The 26,754-nt window shown below is 45.9% G+C and overlaps 11 protein-coding genes across 11 annotated transcripts; 8 read left to right on the top strand and 3 right to left on the bottom strand.

The window, feature by feature from the left end:
* Nucleotides 1-171: 171 nt before the first annotated feature.
* Nucleotides 172-1,595, top strand: gel1 (1,3-beta-glucanosyltransferase gel1; the record flags this gene model as incomplete). Its single annotated transcript, XM_057092849.1, has 2 exons — nucleotides 172-783; nucleotides 834-1,595. The coding sequence occupies 2 exons, from the start codon at nucleotides 172-174 to the stop codon at nucleotides 1,593-1,595; spliced, it is 1,374 nt and encodes a 457-aa protein (XP_056944023.1).
* A 1,533-nt stretch (nucleotides 1,596-3,128) lies between these two features.
* On the top strand, nucleotides 3,129-4,196 carry N7483_009421 (uncharacterized protein; the record flags this gene model as incomplete). The annotated part of the gene is made up of 1 exon (XM_057092848.1): nucleotides 3,129-4,196. One exon carries the CDS (start codon nucleotides 3,129-3,131, stop codon nucleotides 4,194-4,196), a length of 1,068 nt encoding a protein of 355 aa, XP_056944022.1.
* A 32-nt stretch (nucleotides 4,197-4,228) lies between these two features.
* Nucleotides 4,229-4,612, top strand: N7483_009420 (uncharacterized protein; the record flags this gene model as incomplete). Its single annotated transcript, XM_057092847.1, has 1 exon — nucleotides 4,229-4,612. One exon carries the CDS (start codon nucleotides 4,229-4,231, stop codon nucleotides 4,610-4,612), a length of 384 nt encoding a protein of 127 aa, XP_056944021.1.
* An 861-nt stretch (nucleotides 4,613-5,473) lies between these two features.
* N7483_009419 (uncharacterized protein) lies at nucleotides 5,474-5,799 on the bottom strand (the record flags this gene model as incomplete). The annotated part of the gene is made up of 2 exons (XM_057092846.1): nucleotides 5,474-5,595; nucleotides 5,652-5,799. The coding sequence occupies 2 exons, from the start codon at nucleotides 5,797-5,799 to the stop codon at nucleotides 5,474-5,476; spliced, it is 270 nt and encodes an 89-aa protein (XP_056944020.1).
* Nucleotides 5,800-5,833: 34 nt separating this feature from the next.
* Nucleotides 5,834-6,472, bottom strand: N7483_009418 (uncharacterized protein; the record flags this gene model as incomplete). The annotated part of the gene is made up of 1 exon (XM_057092845.1): nucleotides 5,834-6,472. One exon carries the CDS (start codon nucleotides 6,470-6,472, stop codon nucleotides 5,834-5,836), a length of 639 nt encoding a protein of 212 aa, XP_056944019.1.
* Nucleotides 6,473-9,372: 2,900 nt separating this feature from the next.
* N7483_009417 (sedoheptulose-1-7-bisphosphatase) lies at nucleotides 9,373-10,338 on the top strand (the record flags this gene model as incomplete). Its single annotated transcript, XM_057092844.1, has 1 exon — nucleotides 9,373-10,338. One exon carries the CDS (start codon nucleotides 9,373-9,375, stop codon nucleotides 10,336-10,338), a length of 966 nt encoding a protein of 321 aa, XP_056944018.1.
* A 549-nt stretch (nucleotides 10,339-10,887) lies between these two features.
* On the top strand, nucleotides 10,888-12,669 carry N7483_009416 (cytochrome P450; the record flags this gene model as incomplete). The annotated part of the gene is made up of 5 exons (XM_057092843.1): nucleotides 10,888-11,022; nucleotides 11,086-11,301; nucleotides 11,359-11,382; nucleotides 11,439-12,152; nucleotides 12,208-12,669. 5 exons carry the CDS (start codon nucleotides 10,888-10,890, stop codon nucleotides 12,667-12,669), a joined length of 1,551 nt encoding a protein of 516 aa, XP_056944017.1.
* A 4,958-nt stretch (nucleotides 12,670-17,627) lies between these two features.
* On the top strand, nucleotides 17,628-18,383 carry N7483_009415 (uncharacterized protein; the record flags this gene model as incomplete). Its single annotated transcript, XM_057092842.1, has 2 exons — nucleotides 17,628-17,658; nucleotides 17,719-18,383. The coding sequence occupies 2 exons, from the start codon at nucleotides 17,628-17,630 to the stop codon at nucleotides 18,381-18,383; spliced, it is 696 nt and encodes a 231-aa protein (XP_056944016.1).
* Nucleotides 18,384-18,808: 425 nt separating this feature from the next.
* Nucleotides 18,809-21,345, bottom strand: N7483_009414 (putative actin polymerization protein Bzz1; the record flags this gene model as incomplete). The annotated part of the gene is made up of 6 exons (XM_057092841.1): nucleotides 18,809-19,197; nucleotides 19,252-20,383; nucleotides 20,447-20,527; nucleotides 20,578-21,105; nucleotides 21,206-21,232; nucleotides 21,301-21,345. The coding sequence occupies 6 exons, from the start codon at nucleotides 21,343-21,345 to the stop codon at nucleotides 18,809-18,811; spliced, it is 2,202 nt and encodes a 733-aa protein (XP_056944015.1).
* A 593-nt stretch (nucleotides 21,346-21,938) lies between these two features.
* dbp5 (ATP-dependent RNA helicase DBP5) lies at nucleotides 21,939-23,761 on the top strand (the record flags this gene model as incomplete). The annotated part of the gene is made up of 6 exons (XM_057092840.1): nucleotides 21,939-22,020; nucleotides 22,144-22,306; nucleotides 22,380-22,877; nucleotides 22,934-23,171; nucleotides 23,223-23,423; nucleotides 23,489-23,761. 6 exons carry the CDS (start codon nucleotides 21,939-21,941, stop codon nucleotides 23,759-23,761), a joined length of 1,455 nt encoding a protein of 484 aa, XP_056944014.1.
* A 571-nt stretch (nucleotides 23,762-24,332) lies between these two features.
* On the top strand, nucleotides 24,333-25,873 carry N7483_009412 (putative GTP cyclohydrolase II; the record flags this gene model as incomplete). The annotated part of the gene is made up of 4 exons (XM_057092839.1): nucleotides 24,333-24,404; nucleotides 24,492-25,448; nucleotides 25,518-25,799; nucleotides 25,868-25,873. The coding sequence occupies 4 exons, from the start codon at nucleotides 24,333-24,335 to the stop codon at nucleotides 25,871-25,873; spliced, it is 1,317 nt and encodes a 438-aa protein (XP_056944013.1).
* Nucleotides 25,874-26,754: the final 881 nt, after the last annotated feature.

The following is a 26,754-nucleotide window of genomic DNA, read 5'->3' as shown; positions in this document are numbered from 1 at the left end:
TGGTCGTCCTTTCTTCATCCCTACGTTCTTTACAGTCCTTCGTTCTTCCTTTTGTAACGCCTATCATTCACACGTCACTCGTTCTCATTCCAGAATCCAGCTCTTGTTTACCCTTTCACCCTCCCCCTCTCAAACATACTCCAACCTACAGATATTTCGACGTCCAAAATCATGAAGGTCAATATCGCTTCTCTTGCGGTAGCTTTTACGCTCAGCACTTCCACCGTGTTGGGTGCCGCGACAACAAAAACAACCGAGAAACGCGGCAGTATCACCCCCATCACAGTGAAAGGCAACGCCTTCTTCCAGGGTGATAACCGCTTCTACATTCGCGGTGTCGACTATCAGCCCGGTGGATCATCCAAGCTCGCAGACCCTATTGCCGATGCCGATGGTTGCAAGCGCGATATCCAGAAATTCAAAGATCTGGGCTTGAATACCGTCCGTGTGTACTCCGTCGATAACTCCCAGGATCATGATGAGTGTATGAATGCGTTAGCCGATGCTGGAATCTACCTGGTACTTGATGTCAACACCCCGAAATACGCTATCAACCGCGCCGATCCCTCGAAGTCGTACAATGATGTCTATCTCCAGTACATCTTCGCCACTGTTGAGATGTTTGCCAAGTATGACAACACCCTGGCGTTCTTTTCAGGCAACGAAGTCATCAACGATGGACCTTCATCCAAGGCCGCTCCCTACGTTAAAGCCGTTACTCGCGATCTCCGCTCATACCTGCGATCTCGTGACCTCCGTCATGTTCCAGTCGGATACTCTGCAGTAGGTATATCCTGTTTTGCCTTTCCATGCATTGCGCTAACTTAAAATAGGCCGACATTGACACAAACCGACTCGAGATGGCCCAATACATGAACTGTGGTACCGATGATGAGCGTAGTGACTTCTTTGCTTTCAACGACTACTCTTGGTGCGACCCATCCTCGTTCCAGATCTCTGGCTGGGACCAAAAGGTGAAGAACTTCACAGGCTATGGTCTTCCACTCTTCCTTTCCGAATACGGCTGCAACACCAACACCCGAAAGTTTGAGGAGGTCAGCTCTCTGTACTCCACTGATATGACTGGTGTCTACTCCGGTGGCCTGGTGTACGAGTATTCCCAAGAGTCAAGCAAGTACGGCCTTGTGGAGATCAGTGGAGATTCAGTCAAGGAGCTTCCCGACTATGATTCCTTGAAGACAGCCTTCTCGAAGACCTCCAACCCCAAGGGTGATGGCGACTACAACAGCACCGGTGGCGCCGATGCCTGTCCTACAAAGAATGCACCCAACTGGGATGTCGACAGTGACTCCCTGCCTGCCATGCCGGCACCCGCCAAGAAGTATCTGACAGCTGGTGCTGGACAGGGCAAGGGATTCAGTGGTGGAGGCAGCATGGATGCAGGCACCGAATCCACCACAACTGCCACAGCAGGATCCGGCGCTGTCGCTACTGCTACATCTTCCACTTCCAGCACCAGTTCCAAGGGTGCTGCCGCAGGTCTTCAGCCACCTCGCTTTGCGATGGCTCCCATTGCGGTTGGCTTTGTGACTGTTTTGTCCACTCTTCTCGGCGCTAGCCTCATTCTTCTGTAAAATTTCCATCGATTCCCAACCATTTTGAAGCTGTCAACTCTGCCTGTTCATGGGAATGAATTTGTATTTTAGTTTTTTGAAGCCTTGCTCTCAGCTTATCTGGATTTACTGATTAGCAATTGGCTCTTTATGTCTCAGTGGGCCTAAGTGTCCAGTAAATCATCAAACATCATAGGCTTCAACGAAATACACACTTGCAGCCTCGATCAAACTGATAATATATATTTAAACACTTTCAAAGCTAGTTTATCTCATAGTTCTGAACCTTGAGAGGTTGCCGAGTACCACGTAAGCCCCTCAGTTGTTTGTAGTATTTGTTTGTTTTACTGCCTATGATCATAATTAAGCTAACTCATCTCAATACTTACATATGCAATATTTTGAAGATGACTAGGTAGTACTAGGACCTCTGTCATTGATCACTACGCACTATGATATTTTTTCAATTTCCATTTGATGGTTTATGAGACAAAAATCATTAACAGTTGAGGTTGTTCAGTATCATCTTCACATTGAAGATTCAAGTTCAACCTTGGAAGCACTTGAGTTGTCTGAGTTGTCTGAGTTGTCTTGGTTGTTATTTTAAGCTACATAATAATATGATACTATTATTACTCTATCTACTAGTCAAAGGACAACATTTCAAAGCCTACCCCCTGAGTTTGTATACAAGATATTTTGAAATACTATCGGGGACCTTTGATTACCCAACCATCCGCACATTGAAGGGAAGTTCTCTAGCCATTCAAGTTCTTCAACCTTAAGTGTATGCACTGGCAGCGCCTGATCATATGCGAATCTAGTATTATTAATAGGTCTCTATCAAAATAAAACTTGAAACACGCCGAGAACAAGGATTTCTATAACAAAGAGTAATCTGAAGGACTACAAAGCCCGTACTTCAGTCAAATAGGAGTCCACTGGCATTCAATGAAAAAAATGAAGATATTGGATCAAAGCATCATGCTGTCCGAAATTAGAAATTACCACTCCTCTAGGGATGAATGTGCAGTGGTGACCTTTCAACGTTAGAAAGTCTTCAAAAGGAATCTTAGAACCATTCCAACCTTGTATGCCCAGATGTGAGCATATAAAAATATCTCTGTCATGATACAGGACTCGTACTCCCTTTATCAAAGGTTATGTATAGCAACTTGAAGCTACTACCAGTAACTCAAGCTTGAAGTGACCTTGGAATCAAAGTAACCTGAAACTCCCGAATCCAGATTCCGGTCAATGGCGCTTGGTGTAAAGACTTGACCTCAAGAGGGCTGAAGAATTTCAAAGAACTGATATTTAGTATCGAACTCAACATAAATACTTCAAATGTTCTATGGATCCCTGGAGTTTTAGAGACATACACATGCGATTTCCAAGGTTCAATATCAACTGTCATTGAGACTCGAAACTCGAACAACTAGCACGATCGACTGTGACATTTGAACTCGGATCATATCAGTTGATTCCAGCATTTATCCCTTCTCAAATCGTCAAAGTTACGCTTGAATTTACGTCACAGTACTAGTACTAAACATGGCGGCGAAATGGATTACCCCAAACAGGGGAGTAATTCCATTCAAATCGTTTTGGACGCAGCTGGGGTTAACACATCCCAGCAATGCTGATAATCGAGATACTGTGATCAGAGTTATGGAGGAAATCGAGGAAGCAGAAGGATACGTTGAGCACAAAAGCCTACCCAATCAAGACGCATTTAGAAATGCGATTATGGCTCGAAAAGGTGATTTACCTGGTGCTTTATTAGGTAGAATGACGTATGATAGCAAACCTATGAGAGACCTACTCAGACTTTGGACCCAATATCACAGAGTACGAAAAATTGCGCTAGAAGGACAGTTTGACCTGGAAAGGCAAGATATGGCAGATATAAAACAAACACCGGAATGGACATTGCTGAGGCAGATGATTCTATTGAGTCCCGCACAGAAAGCAGAAAAGAAAGCAGAACTAGAAGCGGCAGCAGCAGGAAGAGCAGCGGCAGGAGGAGCAGCGGTACCAGGATCAGCACCGGCACCAGGATCAGCACCAGCACCGGCACCTGGTCCGGCTCCCTTAGTTGCGCCCGGAGACGGGGGGAAGTTTAGCCATAACAGTGAGAATGTGCTTTTTAATGCACCTGTGGTGGTTGCAGTTATGTGGGAGAACCCTCTATATCTCGCGCTGAGTCTAAGCGACTTTCTGCCTCGCCCAGTACCGGACCATGGAGCGCCCGCCGGTGCAGTATATGCTCCAGCTCCAGAGGTGGATGCAGCATACAAGAGCTTTGATGAGATGTGGCTCAATAGCGAAGGGCTCCAACTCGATTGGATGAGACAATTTTGCATTGATCAAGGATATTTGACTTCAGAAGGAAGTATATGGTGGAGCCATGTACCTGTGCATACACTTGATATGGGGGTCGAGGATCATAAAGTCCCTATTGAAAACAATGCCGATTTCCCTATTGTTGTCCGCCATAGCTATGACACACACTACCCATGGTTTTTTGGTCCTCGAAATGATCAGCGGGGTGTGATACCAGGCATCCGGCCTAACTTCACTATGATCATCAGGCCAAATGACCGCGGTGAGCATACCTAATGAAGAGTTTTCGAATTTTAAGTTGCTAACAGATGATTATAGGTTGGCTTCCAGAGAATACAGCACCAGAGGATGAACTGCAATGGGATGAGTGGCTAGCAGAGGAAGATGAGGGAGAGGAGAGAGCACATTCCCGTGACTCGAGTGAGGAGAGGAGTCCTAAGAGGCGTAGGGCCCCTGGAGAAGACCCGCTAAATGTCCCAGTAGAGAGCTATAAAAAGGGTCCGGCAGAGCATATTGAGAGCGTATCGAGTATCTTCCAAAAGATCAAAATCCACAGTTTCAGTAGTCAAGGAAAGGGAGGCTCTAAGAAGTCTAAGAAGGGCTCAAAGAAAAGCAAATCCTCAAAGGGTAAGGGTGTTGTAAAGCGACGAAAACATAAGCACCGGACCAAGGAGAAGGTTGGTTCAGATTGATAATAGCCATTCTGAGCTATTATCATCAAAGAGCTGTCAGAATGTGATACTACACAAGGTGTTGCAAGAGGAATATGGCGGGATGTAATAATTCCTTGGAGTTTGAAGTTGTTTCAACCATCAACTTGAACCGTGGAACATACATCGGCCCCGACTCGGTGGACGGAGATGATAGATTTCTTTTCATACCTGATTTCAAATGTTTGTTTTTATTCAAATTATTGTATTGTAATTCATAAATTCTGCACCCTGCGCGCTCAACAGACACTCAAACTTCAAGTTGAAATTGTAAATATTGCTCCTATAGTAGTACTACTATTAGGTAGTACCTCAGGCTAGAAGTCGCTAGGTAGTTAGTCAAAGTAGTACGGGTAATTCTGTAGCCGCTGCCAGTTCAGAGTAAAGTTGATAGGGGCTCTTATGTATCATTAAAACAATCTATGGAAAACTGCCACGCCACCTGTGCGCATATGCACTCAAGTGCTGTATGCATGTACTTTTCGAGGTTAGGGATAACATGGATGACCTGAAGTGGGGTCGGCAAAATCAGAGACTGTGCCAAACATCACCAACTCTGAAGGGCGGATTATTATATCACTTCTTCGCGACTTCACATTAGCTTTCACCTTCAAGTTAAGATTAATGAAACATTTTTATGGCAGTCTATCTCCTGAAGTCCGAGTCCCTTCGAGTCGTCATTTGAGTGCCCGGATTGAGCATATGTAATATCCAGACATCACGGTGTATAGCTGGTGTGAGTGTTCAAGCCAACGCCCTCAGCAAATAAAGGAATCATTTCCTTGTTTTAAGGACCTGGTGGTAAGCAAAAATCGAGAAACTTAGCAGATAGGATGGTATCAATCATGTCTCTTCAAAGGCGTTCTCGAGTGCGATATCATATCTCTTTTTGTCTTGGATTTTAGTAGCCAAGAATTTCCCAACATCCCTTGTCCAATAGAAAGGCATGAATTCATTGATTTCATCTGAGCGATGCTTTGATAAGAAGGGCTGTATGCGCTTGTAGAAAATTGTAAAAGACCGAGTGGACTGGACAGGGCCAAGGTAAACCAAAAGGTACCAGTATCCCATGCGTCTTCCATTACGCTCGACAGCTGGGGAAGATTTGAGAGGTGATCTTGTGGCGCATTTTTAGACTTTGCGGCCTCAACTTTCCGTAACGCGGTCATCAGCTCTGTTTGATATATGCTGACTTCTTCGACATCAACCATATCGACGGCTTTGTTTGTTAACCAGTATGGAAGTTCGATCATTTGCATCGGCTGGGAGCAAGCCCATTCCAGATCGAGTAGACACCGTTATATGCCAATCTTGACCAACCAAATTGTTACTTTGGTGAAGGTCGGTGAGCGTGAAGACGAAAGGACCTCGACGTTGATCCTGGTCGTAAAACAACGGAGCAATCGCCCGCATTGCGGTCAGTGCTGACATTTGATTACTACAGTCCCCAATATTATTCACTGCGTTTGGCTGATTTTGTAATCGACTGTCGTGAGTACTCAATAGATCCGTTATGTAGGAGTCAACGGTAGAATAAGTATATTCCTGGGGTAGACTTGCTGGAATGTTCTCATTCTCCAATATCTGAAGCTGCATTGTGAGCGGTCGATTGTTCAAGGCCAAGTCACCACTTCTGTCGATAGTAAAATACCCATTGCAAGGCAGAGGGATACTACTCATTTTCAGGAGAATACGAGCAAGATCTCTCATGAAGTTGGTTCTGAGCCTCATGTCATTTCGGCAATCATTCCAGCTGGTTGAAAGCATTGCACCTCGACTTTGTTCAATATATTCAATCAGTAGATATCCGACATCAGCACTCTTCTCCGAGTAATCATCCATTTGAATGAAAAGTGTAATTCGATGGCAATGGGAAAGAAAAATGGCGCAAAAAAACACGTCGTATAGATTGAAAGACGCGACTCAGGAAAGGTAAATTATCGCATCGCGTGTACTAATTTTCAATTAGCCTTGCTTTTGTCATGAAGAGACTCGGAATTTGGCATCATACAGCCTCCCCGGTGGCTAGGCCGAATCCATATAAGTGGGGAATTGGAATATCGGAACAGTTTTGCTGAAGCCAAGCGTAGGCACCCGCCTCACATTTTAGCTTCTCATCTCCATTTCCAGGATAAGTCTTTTCACCGATGCGGTATGGAAGCGGAAAACGAAGAATCACTCGAGAGCCAGTCTGTGATCGATTTGTCCAATTTTGAATTGTCACAGGGATACAAAAGTTAAAGCTACCACGAAACCAATCTTCTAATTCAGCAATTTGGCATGATTGTGTTGATTTAAGCCCAAGATGATGAGCAATCACACCCTTCATCCACTCTTTCCTAGCCGATAAATGGGAAAGGAATGTTTGTTGTTGGTCATAATATTCAAGTTGATGGAGTATATTGAACTCTCGGTCCCTTGCTTGTGAGTGTGTGATTTCTTCTTTAAGAAGATGTCGCGTAGGCGCCATGGCTGGAATGTGACCAGTTTTAATAAAGACGCATAGACACTTCCAATGTTGTACTCTCTAATCTTGAAAAGAAACAATTGAAAAGAAACAACTTGAAGCTGAATATGCAAGTGAGTTACATGAGATACATGACCCCTGAGCTGGACCTGTGCCGGCACATAATATTTCCGGTCCGAAGAAGACTAATACATGTATATTCCGCATGTAGAGCATCTATGTGTACGGCATAGTATAGAATTTATTCAAGGTTTCCATATTCCTAGTCATATTCATTTAACAGATCTGGGCCTGATATATCAATTGATTCAGTTGACGCTCCTGGTTCAGGGCCTCTCCTTTGCGATCCGAAGATCCCTGACATTCAGGGATCTCGACCAGTGAATGGGTTGGACAATTCATTTTCTGCAAATGAATTTTTGGAGCCATGACAATTCTGGAGGGTGGCTGATGCTCGCGCCCAGGCTCCGTTTCTTGCGGTGGATACGTCTTCAGCACATCTCGCATGGTTGAGTTCCAGTCGCTCATCTGCACCAAGAATTTGATATTCACATGAGTGCCTGTCCGTAATCTTTGCTTGGACATGAACAGGCCGCTTCGGATCGCTTATGTGTGCAAATGCTTCGTAACCTCAGCACGCTTGACTTTTAGGAGCTCGTGTTTTCTATCGCCAAAAAGCCTTGGTTTGGCCATCACGAATATACTCGACATAGGCTTCACCAAAAGACAGCACCATGACGTGGAACTGGCGAGTGTTCGAATGTTGTTCTGCTTGAGGAACGCTGCAAATTCTGCCGTTTATTGTCGGCACACTGTTGGATTGCTGTGAATGTTCATTTTGGCAAGACAGTACTTCTCCCAATTCTAAATCATGGTAACACCCACCCATTCGGTAGTACCTCAGATTCTCCACCACATAATGTGGAAAAGTTGAACGGGGTCATGATAAAGCCATCATGTGCTCGTGATTGATCGTCCAGTCCGCTCAAGTTTGGAATGAGCTTGCATAAGACTGGAAATGCTGAAGGTTCTCGTTCCAATCCTTGTATAACTATCTACAGCTAGATGTGACATGGATATATTGGTATCAGGGGTAAATGAGAGATATCTTGGATGTTGCTGCTATGAATCCATCTTTTAGCCTATAATGCTTGTTGAAGCCGGGAGTCTTAAGAGAGAAAGATAAAATGCGTACCTGTGAGACTTGTCGCAACCCAGAAGTATATACTCGGCTTTTGAGATGTCAGCTTTTATCCGGACTTGATGACTTGAGAATGAGTTTAAAGCAGTAAGAAATTCATGTCAGTCAATTAATCGGACAGTAGTGCGTTGATGCCATCTGAGAACGCCCATTGTTTTGTCTTGTTGATATGGTCTCGAAGATGATTTGTTTTTGTCCTGTAATTCTGTTGTCCGGGCTTCTTTAAGCTCACGCTTTGTCGAAATTCTCAACAAATTTGAGTTACCAAATGTCAAAGAGAGGTTCGAGGTGACTCTGCTCTCAATTCAAGTTACCAATGATTCTTGATGTCCTCTGAGTGGGTGCAGATGTCGTAACTTTTGAGAGATCACGTTTCAGTTATTGTATGTCCTCGGGAGGTAAGATGGTTGGGCTCAAGTTCAAGTTCAAGTTAATGTCGAGTTCAGTGGTTCACTGAACTCAACATTTGAACGCATAAGGAAAGATGAGATATGATAACTTCAAGTTGAACTTTGATGTTTGAAGAGTGACGTTGACAATGGTTATTTGTGCTGAAGCAAAGAGATACTGAGGAGTCGATCACATTATCCTTAAAGACTCCATGTACTAGTCACGCCATGAAAACCCACTATCCAATCATCTCTGAGATGTAGAATTTGGTTGTCAGATCTCAGACCTGGAAGATCTTCCAAGGTTAGTATAGCAAGGGTATCGTCGTGCGGTTTCAGTTTTCCAGTTGACTATATTATGCAGCGCCACATGCCCCACTAAGCTATTTCTAGCGAAGGCTGGGAGCTATGTCATGTTTGAAGGAAAGAAGAAATAAAGGTCATTGTTTCATAATATAAACAGATATATCAATTATAGTTTTAGTCACTCAGTTCACAGTGTTATGACAGTGGGTGACAGAGCCGAATCAAAGAACTTGAATTCAAGAGCAATCTTGAACGGGTTCCCGGTGGACCTCATTCTCTGTTACCCCTCGCTACCTACATCAACGGCCTTCCCGTTAGCTTGATTCGGCCGATCAAAACTTCCTGGTCCAACTAGGCTGGACTGCACATTCCGATAATCATGGCAAATGATCTTAAAGCTCTTTTGTCGCCATACGGCCGCCCTTCTCTATGCGACTCGGTCCTTCCAGCACTCCTAGAGGGCATCTCCGGCATCGCAAAGGCGCTCAACCAGTCACAAAATATCAGTCTTGCTGGGACCAACAACGCATTTGGTGATGGCCAACTGAACGTCGACGTCTCTTCAGAGAATCTCATTAGAGAAGCGCTCGCAAAATGTCCCTCTGTCATCACAGCAAGCAGTGAAGAGGATCCTGTGGAACGACTCAACCAAGCTCAGAGTGGCGCTCTCGGATCTGAAAGATACACCGTCGCCTTTGACCCTCTAGATGGGAGCTCGATCATAGCTCCCAACTGGACTGTGGGGACTATCATTGGGATCTGGGAAGGCGACTCTGCGCTAAATCAGCCAGTGGATAAACAAATCGCCGCAATCTTGGGTGTTTACGGCCCACGCACCACAGCCATTGTCGCAGTGAGAGTTCCTGGAAGCGAACCATGCTGTCTTGAAATTGGAATCGGACAGGAGCCATATAGCTATGAGATCGTACGAACGAACGTGCGACTCGCCGAAGCCCCATTCAAGACACGATATTTCGCCCCTGCGAATCTTCGTGCTGCTGCAGAGAGTGAGGCTTACATGCGCCTTGTCACGCACTACATAGAGCAAAAGTACACCTTGCGCTATAGTGGTGGATTGGTCCCGGATGTAGTCCATGCGCTAGTTAAGGGACACGGGATTTATGTTTCACCTGTCACGGGCGCGAGCAAGGCAAAGCTGCGCCGGCTGTATGAGCTTCTCCCTATTGCATTGATCGTCGAGTGTGCTGGAGGGAAGGCTGTCGATCCTTCGAGCGGAGAAGATATTCTGAGTCGGCCATTGGACAATTGTAATGAGAGAGCGGGCCTAGTCTGTGGAACAATGGAGGAAGTGGATTTTGTGAAGAGGACATTGCTTAACGCATAATGAGCTACAACAAAAACGACAACATCAGTTGTTTTCAATTCCTCAATTCTACAAATTCATTCAAGTTGATCTTGACAAGGTCTGTCAGCTCGGCAAAGAAATACCGGAGAAAGTAAAACAATTTTCCAAGAATATGGCGATTCAGCTTCTCAAAGTCATGGCTAAGCGAACAATGGCCCCCACTGCATCGACATGGGAATTAACCATCTTCCGTATAGTCTGATGCACCCGTACGCCACTTGACAGTACAATAATTCATTATCCACTTAAATGTGAAGAATTTGAAGGTCTGTGACATGTAGTGAAAGTTAGATGGACCTTGAGGTAACAAGTCCTTCCCCTCTTATCAATGAAAAAGTTTTGTTCCTGAATTCAATGCTTTAAACTGATATAGCTCAATTCATCTCGAGTTTTTTATTCAAACATTGGAAATTACAAACAGCAGACAGTAAAATAATCAATAATCACCAAGGCTGCATTTTGCCCTCCGTGACGTTTTGAGTCTCTCGTTGAAGTCCAACAATTGTCCTATCTTTCTGCTAGAACGAAATGCCGTCAGCAACTTCAATTATCGGCCTCCTCATAGCCCTGGCGGCTCTATTCCGTGTCTTGAAGATTGGTAGCCGCCCGAAAAATTACCCTCCTGGCCCTCCAACGCTGCCGATCATTGGAAATATCCATCAGGTGTGTTCCATCGAAAACATTCTACTCTGATATTCATTTATCCTAGCTAATACCTGTATCAAGATGCCAACTCGAGATGCTCATTTACAGTTCCAGAGGTGGGCAGAGGAGTATGGACCCATTTACAGCTTAATTCTGGGCACAAAGACGCTGGTCGTACTGTCAACTGACGAGGCTGTGAAAGACCTCCTTGACAAGCGGAGTAACATCTACTCTCATCGACAAGACATGTACATTGGGCAGGAATTGTGCAGTGGTGGTCTCAGGCTACTCATGATGGTAATCCCATGATCTCTCTTCTTGAATGAAATGCAAAGTACTAATAGTTCGATGTAGGGATATGGTCCAAGATGGCGAAAGGTATCCTCTATTCTTCACATTAAATATTTAACCATTGATGGCTTATTCTGCAATAGTTTCGGAAAATGATACATGGTTTGTTGAACGTGGTGATCTCAAAAAAGTATCTGCCATATCAGATACTCGAAAATCAGCAGATGCTGTATGAGTTTTTGACCGAGCCGAATGACTTCCTTCAACACATCCAGCGCTACTCTAACGCACTCACTACAACAATTGTCTATGGCTGGCGCACACCTACCCATAGCGACCCAAAGCTTTTGCAACTATTCGAAGGTGTTGCGGAATTTACAATCATGGCTCAAACTGGAACGGCCGCCATTATTGATTCCTTCCCTTTCCTGCGCTTTCTTCCCGAGTTCCTAATACCAGCCCAGAGGAAGGCGAAGGAGCACCATAAGCGTGAAAAGAAACTCTATCTGGGTCATTGGTTAAATGCCAAACAAGGAAAAGATGAAGGCACTATCGGGTCGTGCTTCTGTACAGGAATGTATGATGCGCAGTTGAATGATGACTTTTCCGATGACCAGGCAGCCTATATCGCAGGAACCTTGCTTGAGGCCGGCTCGGAAACCACATCGAGTACTTTGTACGCGTTTGTACAGGCCATGCTACTATTTCCCGACGTGCAGAAAAGAGCCCAACGCGAGATTGACTCTGTCGTCAGCTCGGAGAGACTACCGACCATGGATGATCTACCTGATTTGCAGTATATCCGAGGTTGCATGAAAGAAACACTTCGCTGGATGCCAACAGCTATTGCTGGTGGGGTCCCCCCATGCTGTCACACAAGATGATTATTATAAGGGATTCATCATTCCCAAGGGTGCAGGAGTTCTGAACAACGTATGGGCCATCCATATGGATCCACAGCGACACCCATCACCCCGAACATTCGATCCCGATCGGTACAAAGATGATTATCAAAGTCTCAGCGACGCGGCCGCAAATAACGATGCTGCCAAAAGGGATGCATTTACCTTTGGAGCTGGTCGTCGAATTTGCCCCGGAATCCATGTTGCAGAGCGCAGTCTCTTTCTTGCGATGTCTCGCATTCTATGGGCTTTCAATATTGAGCCGGTACTTGATGATAATGGCAAGCCTGTTCTACCTGATCCAGATCTCTTGACTCAAGGGTTTGTCTGTATGCCGGAGGAGTTTCCTGCCAAAATTACCCCTAGATCTCAGGAAAGAGCGGATCTCGTCACTAAAGAATGGAAAGAGGCGGAGAAACAAAATCTTGATCCGGAGACTAAGCAGTGGCTTGGGTCGCCGATCGATAATTAGGATGGTTTGGCGCCTGTTTGTCGCTTCCAAATTTTGCGATTGGTGTAGCCTTTTGTTAGACTCGGACAGATCCAAAACTGAAGAGTTGCCGCTTCCTGTTCTTGGTACTTTTATTGTATTGCGACAAATCTGAGGCTAAATCGAAGATTGTGCGATGCATGTAGCTCCAGAAAAGATGATAGGGTACTGCCAGCTTTGTTAGGAAGGGTTCCACAATAAAACTGCTTGGGCCATACTCGATTTAGTAGCAATATGCGCTTGCACATGTAGCTTATACAAAAGAAAATGGCGCGTAGCAGGCTCATTATTCCATAATCATTCCAGCGTTGTCATGGATCGTCTTATCCACAGACGCGTTTCAGACCTCACAGATACCATATTGAATTGGCAATCTTCAGCAGTCCGGATCAAGTCATGAGTTTTATTATTCCTCGGTTGGACTTCATGGGAAAATTGGTGTAAACACAAGGGGTTCTTTGAAAAGGTCTTATTCTGCCGTCGTCTTTCTCACTGTACAATATAAAATGATGGAAGCTGGAAACGAACCGGGGACCTTGAAATCAGGTGTGCATCAGAGGGAGTAGTGAGATGCTGTGAATAGCCTCACTTGATACACCCAGAACCACCACAACACCCTCGATATCTTACTCATTCTTGGTTATTTCTGATTTCTTGAAAAATGAATGGAAATGGCGAGTCTGAAAGTAGTATAGATAAAAATATCAAAAATTTGCAAAATAGATTGTCGCCTGCCGTAGCAGGATTCCCGCCCACCCTCTGGTGTTAACTCAGCTATTGACCAGGGCCAGACCTTCCTGATCAATGCCTCTGTCCTCCCACCCGCCAAGGTAATCCAGAGACCGCTGACAAATAGGCCAGCTGGGCTGAGTTTTCTGACTTTCTCCCCCTAAACTAAACTATGAGGGATCTCTCATTTCCCTTCACCGCGTTTACGCGACTACCTTCCAAACCTTGGAACTGTTACACCAGGTCCACAACATGCCTGGCTCTATGAATATGCCCAATTCTCTTTTTAATCATTCTCCGGTACATGATCATCAAAACCCTCTTATAGCATCCTTCACCTGGGCAGGAACTTACTCGTAGCCTTGCAAAAAAAGACTCTCATAATATCTTGGGATTAGTTATCTTCAAACTTGAATGTTAGCTTCAAGTTGGCAATATATAGTAGTAGTACTACACTTTTTTATTTCCCGGGCTACTAGGATATCCAGAATTTCTTTCTTTGCCTCGAAATGCTTAACCTGAATACTATTCAACCTCAACTTCAAGTTCCAAGGTTGAAGTACTACCACATGCATGTGCGAACTCCGAGGTCAGATATAAAAATTTGAAGTTCATCCAGTTTTATGTATGCAGATGTCTCTTCAAATGTTGCGAGTAGGAACATCATGATGCTTTCATCCAGATGTCCCAATAGTATGTATCAACTTGAACCTATTTGGAGCAGTTGAGGTCTGACAAATTTTCATAACAGATCAGACGAATAATACTATTGTGCATCTCATGGAATGAGGAATTTCCCATGTCAATGGCGTGTGCAGACTAGAGAGAACACGGGCTTCCAGGGCTTAACTTGAAATTTACCATTTAGATTAGCTCGATTTGGTATCTTCTATGTGTTTGGGCAGGCTTTGAGACGTTTCCAAGGTTGAGGACGATACATTACCTAGATGCAAGTGTTTGGTAGCTCGGGATATTTCATCTGGATATTTCTACGCTGTTGAGACCCGTAGACAGCATCACAGAAGCACCTATAAAAATTATTTGCCATGATCTTCTGCTTCAATTGATTAGACCGCTTGTTTTGATATAAGTTTCTCAGACAATTCCCGTCCCTCAGACCCTCGAGCCGTTCAAAGACATTTCACACTGGGAACTTCAAAGGCCGAGTACTCCGCCTACGGTCCTTATCTCTGCGGCAGAGAACAACCGTGCTTTCGGACAGGGGCCAAGTTATTAGCAAAGAGCGAATTTTGGTGACCAGCCAGATATCCCAACAGTTTGCCTATCTATGCAAGCCTTCACGCTGTTGAGCAATATAACTGGACCAAATAGAATGGCCGGCTGGTTTGGTGAGACCATTACACAGAACGGAGGCTTCAGGTTGACCGTCACACATACGAGGTTTAAATAGTCGTTGACCCCCGTCCGTCTCTGGTGGAATTTTCCAGCTTGAGATTTCGATCCAAGGCCAGTTGACAAGATCCGAGTCTTTTACGAGGGAGGGGGCATTCTTTGTCCGAATTCTTTGTCTGAAGCCACGACTTATTCTTCGTTTCTGGTTTCTGGTTCTTCAGCCCAGTCCTCGACACCTATCAGGATGCTCCGTAGCGTCTGAACACAGGGAAAAGTTTCAGGCAGCGGATTCCTAGAGGACTCGAAAGTGTTCTTTCAACTAGGATCGCCGGTATTGGGTGAACCCTGTTCAAAGAATAACTCTGAGTCGTCACACTGATCTTGCGGTGGCAAGGACTCGGACTTTCCTAGAGTTGTGGGGAGGGGCGGGATGAAAAGAAAACAGAAAAAAGGAAGACCAAACTATGACTATCAGCTGCAAGGCCAACTGTACTTGCATCTCCACCGGAATCCATTGATGCAAAAAGTTGTAGGATTGAAGCGGAAGGACAAGTTCAGGTTCCCCGAGCCGTGCTGGCTTTCCCCTCTCTTGTACGTATCAGTTCTAATGAATTGGGGTTCAGCTGCTTAGCTGTCCACAGAAAAAGTACAGCAAAGCAAGTGGGATGTCGTATTTGGGGATGATACGGTGTAGGAGTGGGAATTTTCATTTCGGTTGAAAAATGGTGAGCGGCACGAACAATTGGAAAAGAAAAATGCCTCAGGTATATACAAAATAACGCATACTGGAGCCGTGTGGGGATGCAAATTACAGTACCTTGGATTTTTTTTTTTTGGAAAGCTCTCTTTGTGATTTTATTGGTGAGTTGAGTAGCTTAAATTTCCTTAATTCAGCCTATATTTTCTATTTTTTTTTTTAATTTTTATCTCGAGTAATTCAGTGTGTTTGATATTTTCTATGTGGTCTTTGTAGTGGTTTAGATACTATGAACTCCAAGACTGAGGCTGACGTGCATCTACATGTGCATAGGAGAATCTCAAACTTGATCAAATTGATCGACGCAAATCCTTAGTAGTAAAATATTGCATGTGCAGATAATATTAATATGACATATTGTTACTAGTGAATATCGGTGAAACAAGTTGAAAAATGAAAATTAGATAAAAAAAATAAAAAAACCCCAAGGCTACTGCGCCTGTCAAGAAAATTCTTATTCCTCCAGTGCAACGCCACTTAAGCGAATTAAGACAGCACAGCCACCTCCAGTAAAAGACAAACCGATCATGCTGACCGGGGTCTATGCAAAACAACTCATCACTGTTGGTCTCCTGAAAATCAAGCTAAAAGGTGGGGATCACTCCCCCTAATGCATTCACCAGCCCCATTGTGAACCGAGCGGCCGTTTCTTCTGCCGAGCTAAAGAACCATTTTGGCGGTTAGTAACATTGAAAGTAGTTCTAGTTATAGTACATAGTACATAGTACTAGTACTAGTAGGCGGATAAAGGACTTTGAACCGGAAGCCGGTACTACGTAGAACCATTCCGAATATGTATGAGGCATTTGTAGTTAAGATCTAGCACCGATCTGGCAGCCCGGGAGAGTATCAAATGTGAACACGTACCGGGGAGGGAAATTTCTCCTCCCGCGCCATTTTTATTTTACTAGACTACTAGTAGTACATTATGGAGTACTTGGTCTCTTCCCGTGGGAACAATCTAGTGGAAATTTCTGGTACTTTTCCCAGGCAACCAAAGTAGAATTGAAAAGAAATCCCTCATGCTTATCTTTACTAGTAGAATGAAAATTTCCTTTCTCAAGTACTTCTAAGCCCTAGAGATACAACTTGAACTTTTAAAATGCTCTCGAATATCAATTTTTTCCCAAGCTTTACCTTCAAATTGGAATATTTAAAAAACATATACTAAATCAGGTACATGTACCCTACTAGCCACCTGGTGCTCCGTGCTCCACCTAAAGACCCACGTCTCTAAGATCACTAGTAGATTATGCGCGTGCAAAAAGTGCCGCATGAAAAACAACCGGTTATAGTAGAGTATCTTAGGTCCAAGCTCTTATGGTAAGATCAAAAAAAGCAAAAAAAATATATCAAAAAGTACGGAACCCTCCGAAATGCACGCGCCAGTCCCACCCATGGTCGATCCTGTGGCTGTGGAATCGAATCAAAGATGCAGGATAGTTTCCCACGACACACAGAAACATCGGTATCATGCCCTACATGTATCAGAACTTGAAGGAATTATGGATCTCAAGGGGAATTTTTTTGTGTCATCATATGTCATAGCTCCATGGCCCCTCTCAGTCGGAGTCAGTCCTACCTGAAATAGTAGTAGAAACATTATGGTAAAAAAATTAAAAAAAAGTAATTATGAAATTAAAATTAAAAAAAACAAACCTGAATGGGTCTGAGACGATCAATGGGGTCAACTAAAAAAGCGAAAACCAAAAAGCAATATATAAGCTCTCCTCACCTGGCATTGCTATACCTATTATTTTCATCTTACCGAGGGATGCTTATCGACGGTCATAAGTGGGCTTGTGAAGCTTGCATACGAGGTCACCGTGTGACTAGTTGCAAACATCATGGTATAGAACTCTTCAATTCAATTTTTCTCTTTGCTTTTTTATTTCGAATTAAAGTTATCAAGTCAAAATTGAATCACTAACCACAATTAGATCGACCGTTGATTCGTATCAAACGCAAAGGACGTCCATTTGCAACTTGTTCCGTCTGTAACTCAACACCTTGTGAATCACCAACAGAACATGCGCGACAGAAGCGCGAGGCAGAGCTGAAACATCCTTCAAAAGTAACGCAAACACACACATCGCACAACATGCCATTCCTCCCACCAGGAAGGCAAGATCGTCTCGAGAATCAAGAGAGACGCAGACGGCATGGTGCTGATGCTTTTTGGTTTTAGAAAGCAACGCACGCTAGACTCTATCCGCGCCACCATAATCCGAACGGTTTCCTTCCTATCGCCCCTCGTCCATCGGGCTCTAAAAAGGACGCCCCCAATTCTTCGCAGGTCTCAAGATCCGGTTCTACTTCCGCTTCCGCTTCCGATTCTTATACTCCCGGTTCTCGTGCTCGCGACGAGCGTCTCCCTTCTTCGGCTTCGCTTCGTCGTGACTCGTCTCTTACTGCGGAGTACTGGTCTGGTTCTGAGGGATCGGGTAATGAACTGGATCAGGCTCGTTCGAATGTAATGCTCGGCGAGGCTTCTGATAGTAAGCAGAGTCTTGCACGTTCTGCGCCAGATACTGAGATGATGGATACGACGGTCACGGAGAACATCTTTGATCCACTGTACTCCCTATTGCCTTCGTCGTCTGTCTCTACAGCTCAGTTTACGCAAACTGCGCCTATGATTAGTCCTCTTGAAGGTGCTAATCCGTTTGACTTCCCGTTGGATCCGGCGTTGGGAATGGATGCGGGCACTTTGAGTTATTTGGAGGATATGGATGTCGATGTTACTGAGGGATTGACGGAGGATCTGTTTCATGTGGAGGATTGGTCGAGGTATATGTGGTCGCCGGAGACTGGGTTTGAGCATTTAGATATGGGATACCCCCCAGTGACACGATGACAATTAAGTGTCCCTGTAGGGAATTAAAATGTCATGACTGATGATGATGATTATGAATGATGAGAGGATACTTTTTGGCTAGGATAATCCGAGTCAGTGTTGGAGGTGTTAATAGTGCAAGCAATCATGGTATACGAATTGCACTATAGTACCGCTATTCAACAATGCCAATTCCAGTGGTTGAATGCGAACTTTCAAACTAGATTTCATGAGAATGAATTTCTAAATGCAATCAATTGAGAATGGAAACTGGAGCAAACACAACCGCAAACGCTCCTCTGCTGATGCAAATGCTGAGAGGGCAAAAAATAAACGCCAAACTTGAATGATAGAACAACGCAGAACGCACACAGAAATGGACCACATCACTCTGCTACTATGCCGAGGGTAATCTATACAGATATTCACTTCCAGGGTCTCCTATCTCACACTTGCTGGATATAGTTCGCTGGAACACTCTTGGTAACCCCACCGCGCTCCACATCTGCCCAACCATCGCCACCATCGCGGCTAATCAGAACAAATCGATCGCCCTCCGCCATACTCCACTCCATATCGCTTCGAGCTTCATATTCATACAAAGCCTCGACGTACTGTAATTTCTTCGCGCCCCTTCGCGGTGCCACCGCTGGACCCACCCGCTTTGGTGCCGCGGAGCCAGCCAGCGAGGCTGATGAGTTTGAGTAGGTGGAGCCCGGTCGTTCGTGGAGACCTGGACTAGCTGATGGTGCTGGAGTCGATACTAGATCCACGTATGATGCGGGGACAAGGCCGTCTTGTCGTCCTATGCTAACACGCATCCAACCGGATCCGTCTAGAAATGATTAGCAACTTTAGCTTCCATGGTAATCGTGTTGGTCAAACTTACCATCAGACTCAACGATTATCACATCATCTCCCTCTTGTACTGTTATCTCATCTGGGCCAGCCGCCTCGTATGGATACATCATCTTGCCCTTTGCTTTGGAGGATGCGCTAGACTCCATTGGAGGTGGCGCACTCACATATGCAGCTGGGGGTGGGGCCATCACCCGGTGTCTTCTGCCTGCGGTTGGCTTCGTCTCGGCTATAGGGGCTGGGGCGTCATCTGCCGCATCCTCGGGGGTGGGATGAGTAGCCACATTTGAGACTGAGCGCGCCCCGCTAGCAGCGTAGCCTGAACTTAGAGAGTTCATGGTATTCTGGCGAGTAAGGGATGGCGCGGCTGTTGAGGTGGTAGACGATTCAAGGTCGATCGCAGGCGCAGCTCCAGCTTGTTCTTGTCGAACAACCTTGAGCTTTTTCTTCTCCTCCTTGGACTGTTCACCCGGGCACTCTGCTGGAACCTTCATCTGACATTTACTGTGGCATGTATAACCACAGTCTTGACAGTCGAAGCCCTTGGCAGAGAGACCCCAGATGCGATCGCCACAGTAATCGCAGTTTGTGGGGATCTTGAACGTTTGCGATCGGAAGTTATGGTTCTGAGCTCCAAGAGACAGGTCGCCAGCGACCGCAATAATAGTAGCCGTTTCAACCTCAGCGGTGAGCCATTTGCGATCCACTTCGTGCAAGCTCTCTTGCCACTGGAAGATGTTTCGCACAATCTCAATTTCACTGCGTTTGTCCTTGCCCTGGCGGATGTTCTCCCTGATCTTTCTACTTCCCTCCACTTCGCGTCTTTTTGAGTCCGCCTCCACCCGGAGTTCACGAACCTGTACTTTACTCTTTCCAAGCACATTGCGCAAGAAGATCTTGGCTGCATCATCGACTATGATGGCATCGTCGTCATGCCAAATTGAGCTTGGCTCAAAGCCCATGTTGGCGGGCTCTTGCGACTGAATGGCATTGTGTTGGAGGAACATCATGGAGTCAAGTCGAGGATCATTACGAGGGATCTCGGTCAGAAGATGCGAAGCATGGTTGACACAGTTTGTTAATGCGTTCTTTTCCAGTTGTATGGCCAGGGTCCATATAGCGTTCAACCTTGCCACACGAGTCTCATTGAGGTCTTGCAAACCCTGGATATTATGAGTAAACCATTGCGAGCAATAATGACAGGCTAATCAGACATCATCACTTACATCAATAATCTCCGGGACATACTCATGAAAAAATTTCTCCTTCTGTTTGTTGGTCACATTGATGCTGATCAGGTACAGATTCTATTGAATTTGTTAGATCAAAACCCGACCTTAGACCATTTAGGCCCTACCTTGTAATTGTTCATCTCCAGGATCTGTTGCTGAAATGCGCTCTGTGCCTTGGTTTTACCATGATCAAACGAAGACTCCATCTTCTTTCGGCGTGACTCGACCTCCTGACAAGCACCGTCGTATTTGCCCTTGGCCTTTTTCAATTCTCCGTATGATGCATCCCGCTCTCTTTCTAATTTGCCATGATAATCAGAGTGGCACTTGCGGATCTCCTCATATTGTAACGACGCTTGTTTCAATGGTTCGGCAACATGAGTGACTAACTCCGTGCCAAATTTGTCGCGCTCTGCTGCAAGTGCTTCGACTGTAGTCAATTGTGTTGTCCATGTTGTCAGAGAAGCACTTTCGAGAGACCCTGGAGTCATAGTTGGAGTGTCACCGACACTAAGCGGGCCAATCTTCTTGGCTTTGCGATCATGGTATTTCTTGCAGAGGGCTGACAGTTTAGCAGCATACTCCTTTTCAATCACACTGCGCTCCCGGTAGAAGCTTTGAATCTCGTCCAGCCATGTTATGCCATTTGATACCTGTGCAACGTGGTTGCATTAGCGCCGCCTCGGAAACGTGGTAAGATGACGCGCTGCCGGTGCGGGGGAATGGAAAGGGGAGTCGGTAATGGGAACATACCCAAGCGTTGACAGGCTTGAACGAGTCCTATATGAAGTAGAAATCAATTAGATATGAAAATGCGAAGACTTTAAACGTTCCTGGGGAGGGTATACCTTTAGCTCCGCTCCAAACTGGGGAGCCACGTCTGTTGCCGCCATGGCTGTATGGAGAGCAAGATCAGATCACGCATGAGCTGGGGAGAAATTTCGGGATGAAAAAACGAGTGAACACCAGAGAGACTTCCTTGAATTGTATCTCCTATGGCATAGAATAATCATGCACAATATGCCAGAGACTCACAAAGGCTAAATTGGGGCAGCGAGGCCGATGATCGTAAAGGCGGGGAGCATTGCCTAGTGGTTCCTGTGACAATACAGTATGGCGAATGGAGCTCCATTTTAGGCAGAACAAAGCCATTAAATACTGTTATTACCAAGTGGATACGTTGCCTATCCCTGACCTAATTAGGACTAGCGCAGTTAATTCCGTCATGGCTCGTGGGTTGCTCCTTCCATTTAGATCTTCTTATTCTCACTCTTGCCAATTCCTTCTGCTTCACTGTCAGATTCACTGAACGTGTGTCACAGGCGGGATCGGTCCAATATCTCTTCTGTCCTTCTCGTGAACTTTTCTCTCTCTCGTTCTTCACCGCGCGTGCTTCATTTTTACGGCCATCTTTAGCTACCCCGCGACAGTATCTCTTACATCCCGCGCGACCTACCCAATTCCCTCGAATTTATCAACAGCTACCATGTCTGACTCTGCTACTACTGGTGGTTTACTGGCCGACCGTATTACCAACCCTACCCCCGAGGCTCCTGCAGCTGCTCCTGGTAAGACCAAAAAGCGCAATCGCAAAAAAGAAAAAAACAGACTTGCATACCCCAAACAAGCTACATACAGCAGGAAATGATCTCAAGTATTCATCAATGACTAACGATCTTATTTACTACTAGTCGATGCCCCGAACGCCGAGAACGAAGAGGATGGTGCAGGAGACGCATGCGGAGGTTCTTCGCTCCAGGAGCCTGACTACTCCGTCGAAGTCAAGCTGAGCGACCTGCAGCAGGACCCGGATAACCCCCTCTTCTCAGTGAAGTCTTTCCAGCAGCTTGGCTTGTGAGTATTCTCAGATCAACATTCTGATTTATGGTTCTTGCTGTTTGAAACTGACAAATCTGTGCGCTTCTAGGGATCCACTTATCTTGAAGGGTCTGTCCGTCATGAACTTCCGCAAGCCCTCCAAGGTCCAGGAACGTGCCTTGCCTCTCTTGATGAGCAACCCTCCGAAGAACCTTGTTGGTCAGTCCCAGTCTGGTACCGGAAAGACTGCGGCCTTCACCCTGAACATTTTGAACCGACTGGACCTCTCTACCGAAGAAGCGCAGCTCACTCCCCAGGCTCTGATTTTGGCTCCGACCCGTGAGCTGGCGCGTCAGATCGTTGGTGTGATCCAGATGATGGGCCAGTTCCTCGAGGGTCTGGTCATCGGTACTGCTGTGCCTACCGACGCCGCCAACCGTCCTACCCGCATGCAATGCTCTGTCGTTGTTGGTACTCCCGGTACTGTCCAAGATATGATCAAGAAGCGTATCATGAACCCCACTCAGCTCCGGGTTCTTGTGCTGGATGAGGCCGACAACATGCTTGACCAGCAAGGAATGGGTGACCAGTGTATCCGTGTCAAGGCGTAAGTTTATGGCGTCCACTCCAAACCTCGCAAGTCTAACTGACGGTACCCAACAGTATGCTCCCGCGCACCATCCAAGTCGTTCTCTTCTCTGCCACTTTCCCCGCGCACGTCCACCAATATGCAGGCAAATTCGCTCCTGGTGCCAACGAGATCACGCTGAAGCATGACGAGTTGACCGTTGAGGGCATCAAGCAGCTTTACATGGACTGTGATGATGACGAGCAGAAGTACAACAACCTGGTTCATCTCTACGGCTTGCTGACCGTCGGCTCCTCTATTATTTTCGTCAAGGCGAGTAACTATCTATTACTCTCAGATCTTCCACGCTGACAACCATTCCAGACTCGTAGTTCCGCTGCGGAGATCGAACGTCGCATGCTTGCCGAGGGTCACACCGTTGCCTCGCTTACCGGTGGCATCGAGGGAACCCAGCGAGATGCGGTTATTGACTCTTTCCGTTCCGGAGAGGCTAAGGTCCTTATCACCACCAACGTTCTTGCTCGTGGTATTGATGTCTCAACCGTTTCCCTGGTTGTTAACTACGTGAGTTTCCCCTGGTGACGGGAATTCTGATTTCTTTAATCATATTAACCTTTTTTCCTTTATAGGATATCCCCCAGGCCTTCGAAAACAACAGCCGCACGAATGAGCCCGACTACCAGACTTACTTGCACCGTATTGGCCGAACTGGTCGCTTTGGCCGTATTGGCGTTGCTATCACCTTCGTTGCGAACCGCCAGGAGTGGGAGATGCTTCGTATGATCCAGACCCACTTCTTGTGCCAGATCGACCGCATCGACACTGGTGACTGGGACGGCGTCGAGGAGATGATCAAGAAGACGATCAAGAACTCGCGTGCTCAGGCCAAGTTTGCCCAGTAATAGGAGGCACCTCGTCGGGTTGGTTGATCCCAATGATCGCCCACTCATGTATGAAGATTTACGAATCCCCCATCTTTTCTTTGCTTCTCGGCAATCTGTATGGATAGCTGCAAGAACAATTAGATACCAAGTTACCTTTTTTCTTCTTCTCCAATACCTACTAGTAACATATTCATTACCGACTGGGTATATCTCAAATAATACTCATAAAATGAAGATTAGAAGTTCCATGTCACTGCCACACTGGCACAGATTCAGCTGAACCTTGGAAGTGGGGTAGTGACCCCCAGCCGATCACCATCAGTGGCCGCCGCCCAGAACTAAAAAACAATGTTATGTGGGTCAGATCCAATGTCAACCATATCTATAGATTAAAATCATCCAGATTGCGCAAGATTAGAGAAACCCAAATCTCAGCGATGTTGGTTTACTTCTTATTGGAATCAAAACAATGACGTGGAAGATAAAGTAAACCGATAGCAGTGCGGGGGAGGTCACATGGCCGACACTGCAATCAAACCGGCTTTGTCCTGCATCTTTCTTTTCCCCTTTCTTCATCCCTCTTTTCATCATGATAGACCCTGAACCTACTCCTGAAATGCCTGAACCTACCCCTTCAATCCCCGACTTCCCCGAGGTCGCGGTACAGCAAACATATCATCGTAGGGACATGTCTGAACTTGTACTGACACACCGACAAAGAGGAAATGCTGACAAACGTTATCTACAGCTAACAACATACCCCGGTCAAAGTGGAATTGACCCCGTACCCTTGGAATGGGGTGCATCGGATTCAAAAGCTCGCGGCCCGATTGTCGTCTCCCGTAGCGGTAACTTGGTGAAACGCCGCAACGCTATCGGCGCCCATGGAGGCAGTTATAGTATTTACAACGCCTTAGCTATTGCCTCCGGTGATTTAGATGCAGACTTCAAGCCTGATCTACGGAATAGTCAGCCTGTCTTCAACTTTCCCTGGCAACCTGCCTGGGCCGATAAGGCGAAGATAGTATCGATGGACCCTTATGGCCATGATATCGTGAACCAATATAAGGCGGAGTTGGAGGCTGGTTGGGATATTCGACCTACTATGGCAGTTACCAGAGCAAACATGAAACTTGCTGAGATTGCTGATGCAGTACGTGACGGTCAGCTTGAGGTTGATGGTACAATTGTCGTGGACTCCTCTGGTGAAGTTCGGGTGACGAAGGTTGCTGTTGAGCCGGTATGGTATTTACCTGGCGTAGCAGCAAGATTCGGAGTTGATGAGGGGACTCTACGTCGAACTCTGTTTGAACATACTGGTGGTAGCTATCCCGAGCTGATCACCCGGCCGGACCTGAAGGTATTCCTCCCACCGATTGGAGGTCTTACCGTTTATATCTTTGGACCACCGGAACGAATCTCGGATGAGAATGTCAAGCTTGCGCTACGAATCCATGATGAGTGCAATGGCAGCGACGTCTTTCAGTCGGATATCTGTACCTGTCGACCTTATCTCGCCTTCGGTATTCGAGAAGCAATTCGCGAGGCTCAGAATGGTGGAAGCGGCGTGGTGATTTATTTCCGCAAAGAAGGCCGTGCTTTGGGTGAAGTGATTAAGTACTTGGTTTACAATGCGCGCAAACGTGGTGGAGACACTGCGGATAAGTATTTCACCCGAACAGAAAACATTGCTGGAGTTCGAGATGTAAGTAAACAATTCCCTGTCACTCCATGATGGTGTTCTGTCGACTTAACGGAGACTTTTCATATATAGATGCGATTCCAAGCCCTGATGCCGGACATTCTTCATTGGCTTGGCATTAAGAAGATTGATTACATGCTATCAATGTCTAACATGAAGCATGACGCCATCGTGGACAGTGGGATCAAGATTCTTGAACGAATTCCTATCCCTGAAGATATGATTCCTGATGATTCTCGCGTGGAGATTGATGCGAAGATCAATGCGGGCTACTTCACAACAGGAAAGCAATTTACGATGGATGAATTAGCTCAGGTTCGTGGGCGTGGCTGGGAGAAATGGGAGGATATTACAGTAAGTACTAGCTCCCGAAGCAACTCCGCTGTCCACCTGGCAGTGGGTACATACTAACATCTTTGCAGCACTAAACACGGTATGACATCACGAGAATTTGATGATAGAGGAGCGGAGAAGGGAGTCGTATTTCGGGATATTTTTTTCTAGGATTTACATGAGTTCATACTTGAGCATTACACTTGGGATTGGAATCAAAATCACATTTTTTCTTCACTTGAGAAACATCGTAGGGACTGTATATGGATATGTAGTAGTCCATAGAATGAAGCTATCCTAAATTGAGAAGGTCCTTGCTACTTTTAAACTCAATAAGTCCTCATTACTGCCATCAGACATGAGCGGATAAGATCTGTTCCCGCTGCCTAGTATAGTTTTCACATATTACATGAAAGTTAGCGAGTCAGTTCTTCATGGATCGAAGGAATGGCTGTGACGGCAATTGGCGTGGCAGACGACGCTTGAAAAAGGCGGGATTGCCTCCGTCGAATATGCGGTGGCGGTGTATTGCGCCCTACTCCATCCATTGAATCCAATAAATTGGATAGCTGGCCACGCACCATATGAGGTTAGCAGGAGGTTGAAACCCTTTCGTATCGTCAATACATAAATGATAAGGGAAGACAAGTTAGATGGACAGCAGATAGCAACACAATCCATGATTCAAGGCGAGCTATGGACCTTGTTTTGAGTCCCAATTCCACTCAATGCGCAGAGTAGCATTTACACGAATTGAGTAATGGAGCTAGTCGGGCCAATGACGCAAAGTTTGTCAGTCCGAAGAGCGTTGGGCTCCATTTTCGAGGCTTCTTGAACCGTAGCCCCCTTGCGAGAGAGGGGCATTTTTGCTCTTTTCTTTAAAAAAAAACAAAACCCCCCGACACCGGATGTTTGACCCACATGTCGCTCTAGCCCTGCCTGATGCTCTCTCATTCGTCCTTGTCACCGTCACTCA

This window comes from Penicillium malachiteum (genome assembly GCF_028827825.1).
Source record: "Penicillium malachiteum strain IBT 17515 chromosome Unknown utg000004l:1.0-4883003.0:1.0-4884900.0, whole genome shotgun sequence".
NCBI classification, from domain to species: domain Eukaryota; kingdom Fungi; phylum Ascomycota; class Eurotiomycetes; order Eurotiales; family Aspergillaceae; genus Penicillium; species Penicillium malachiteum.
The sequence above is the reverse complement of the archived record's forward strand: the minus strand, read 5'-3'. Positions and strand labels throughout refer to the sequence as shown.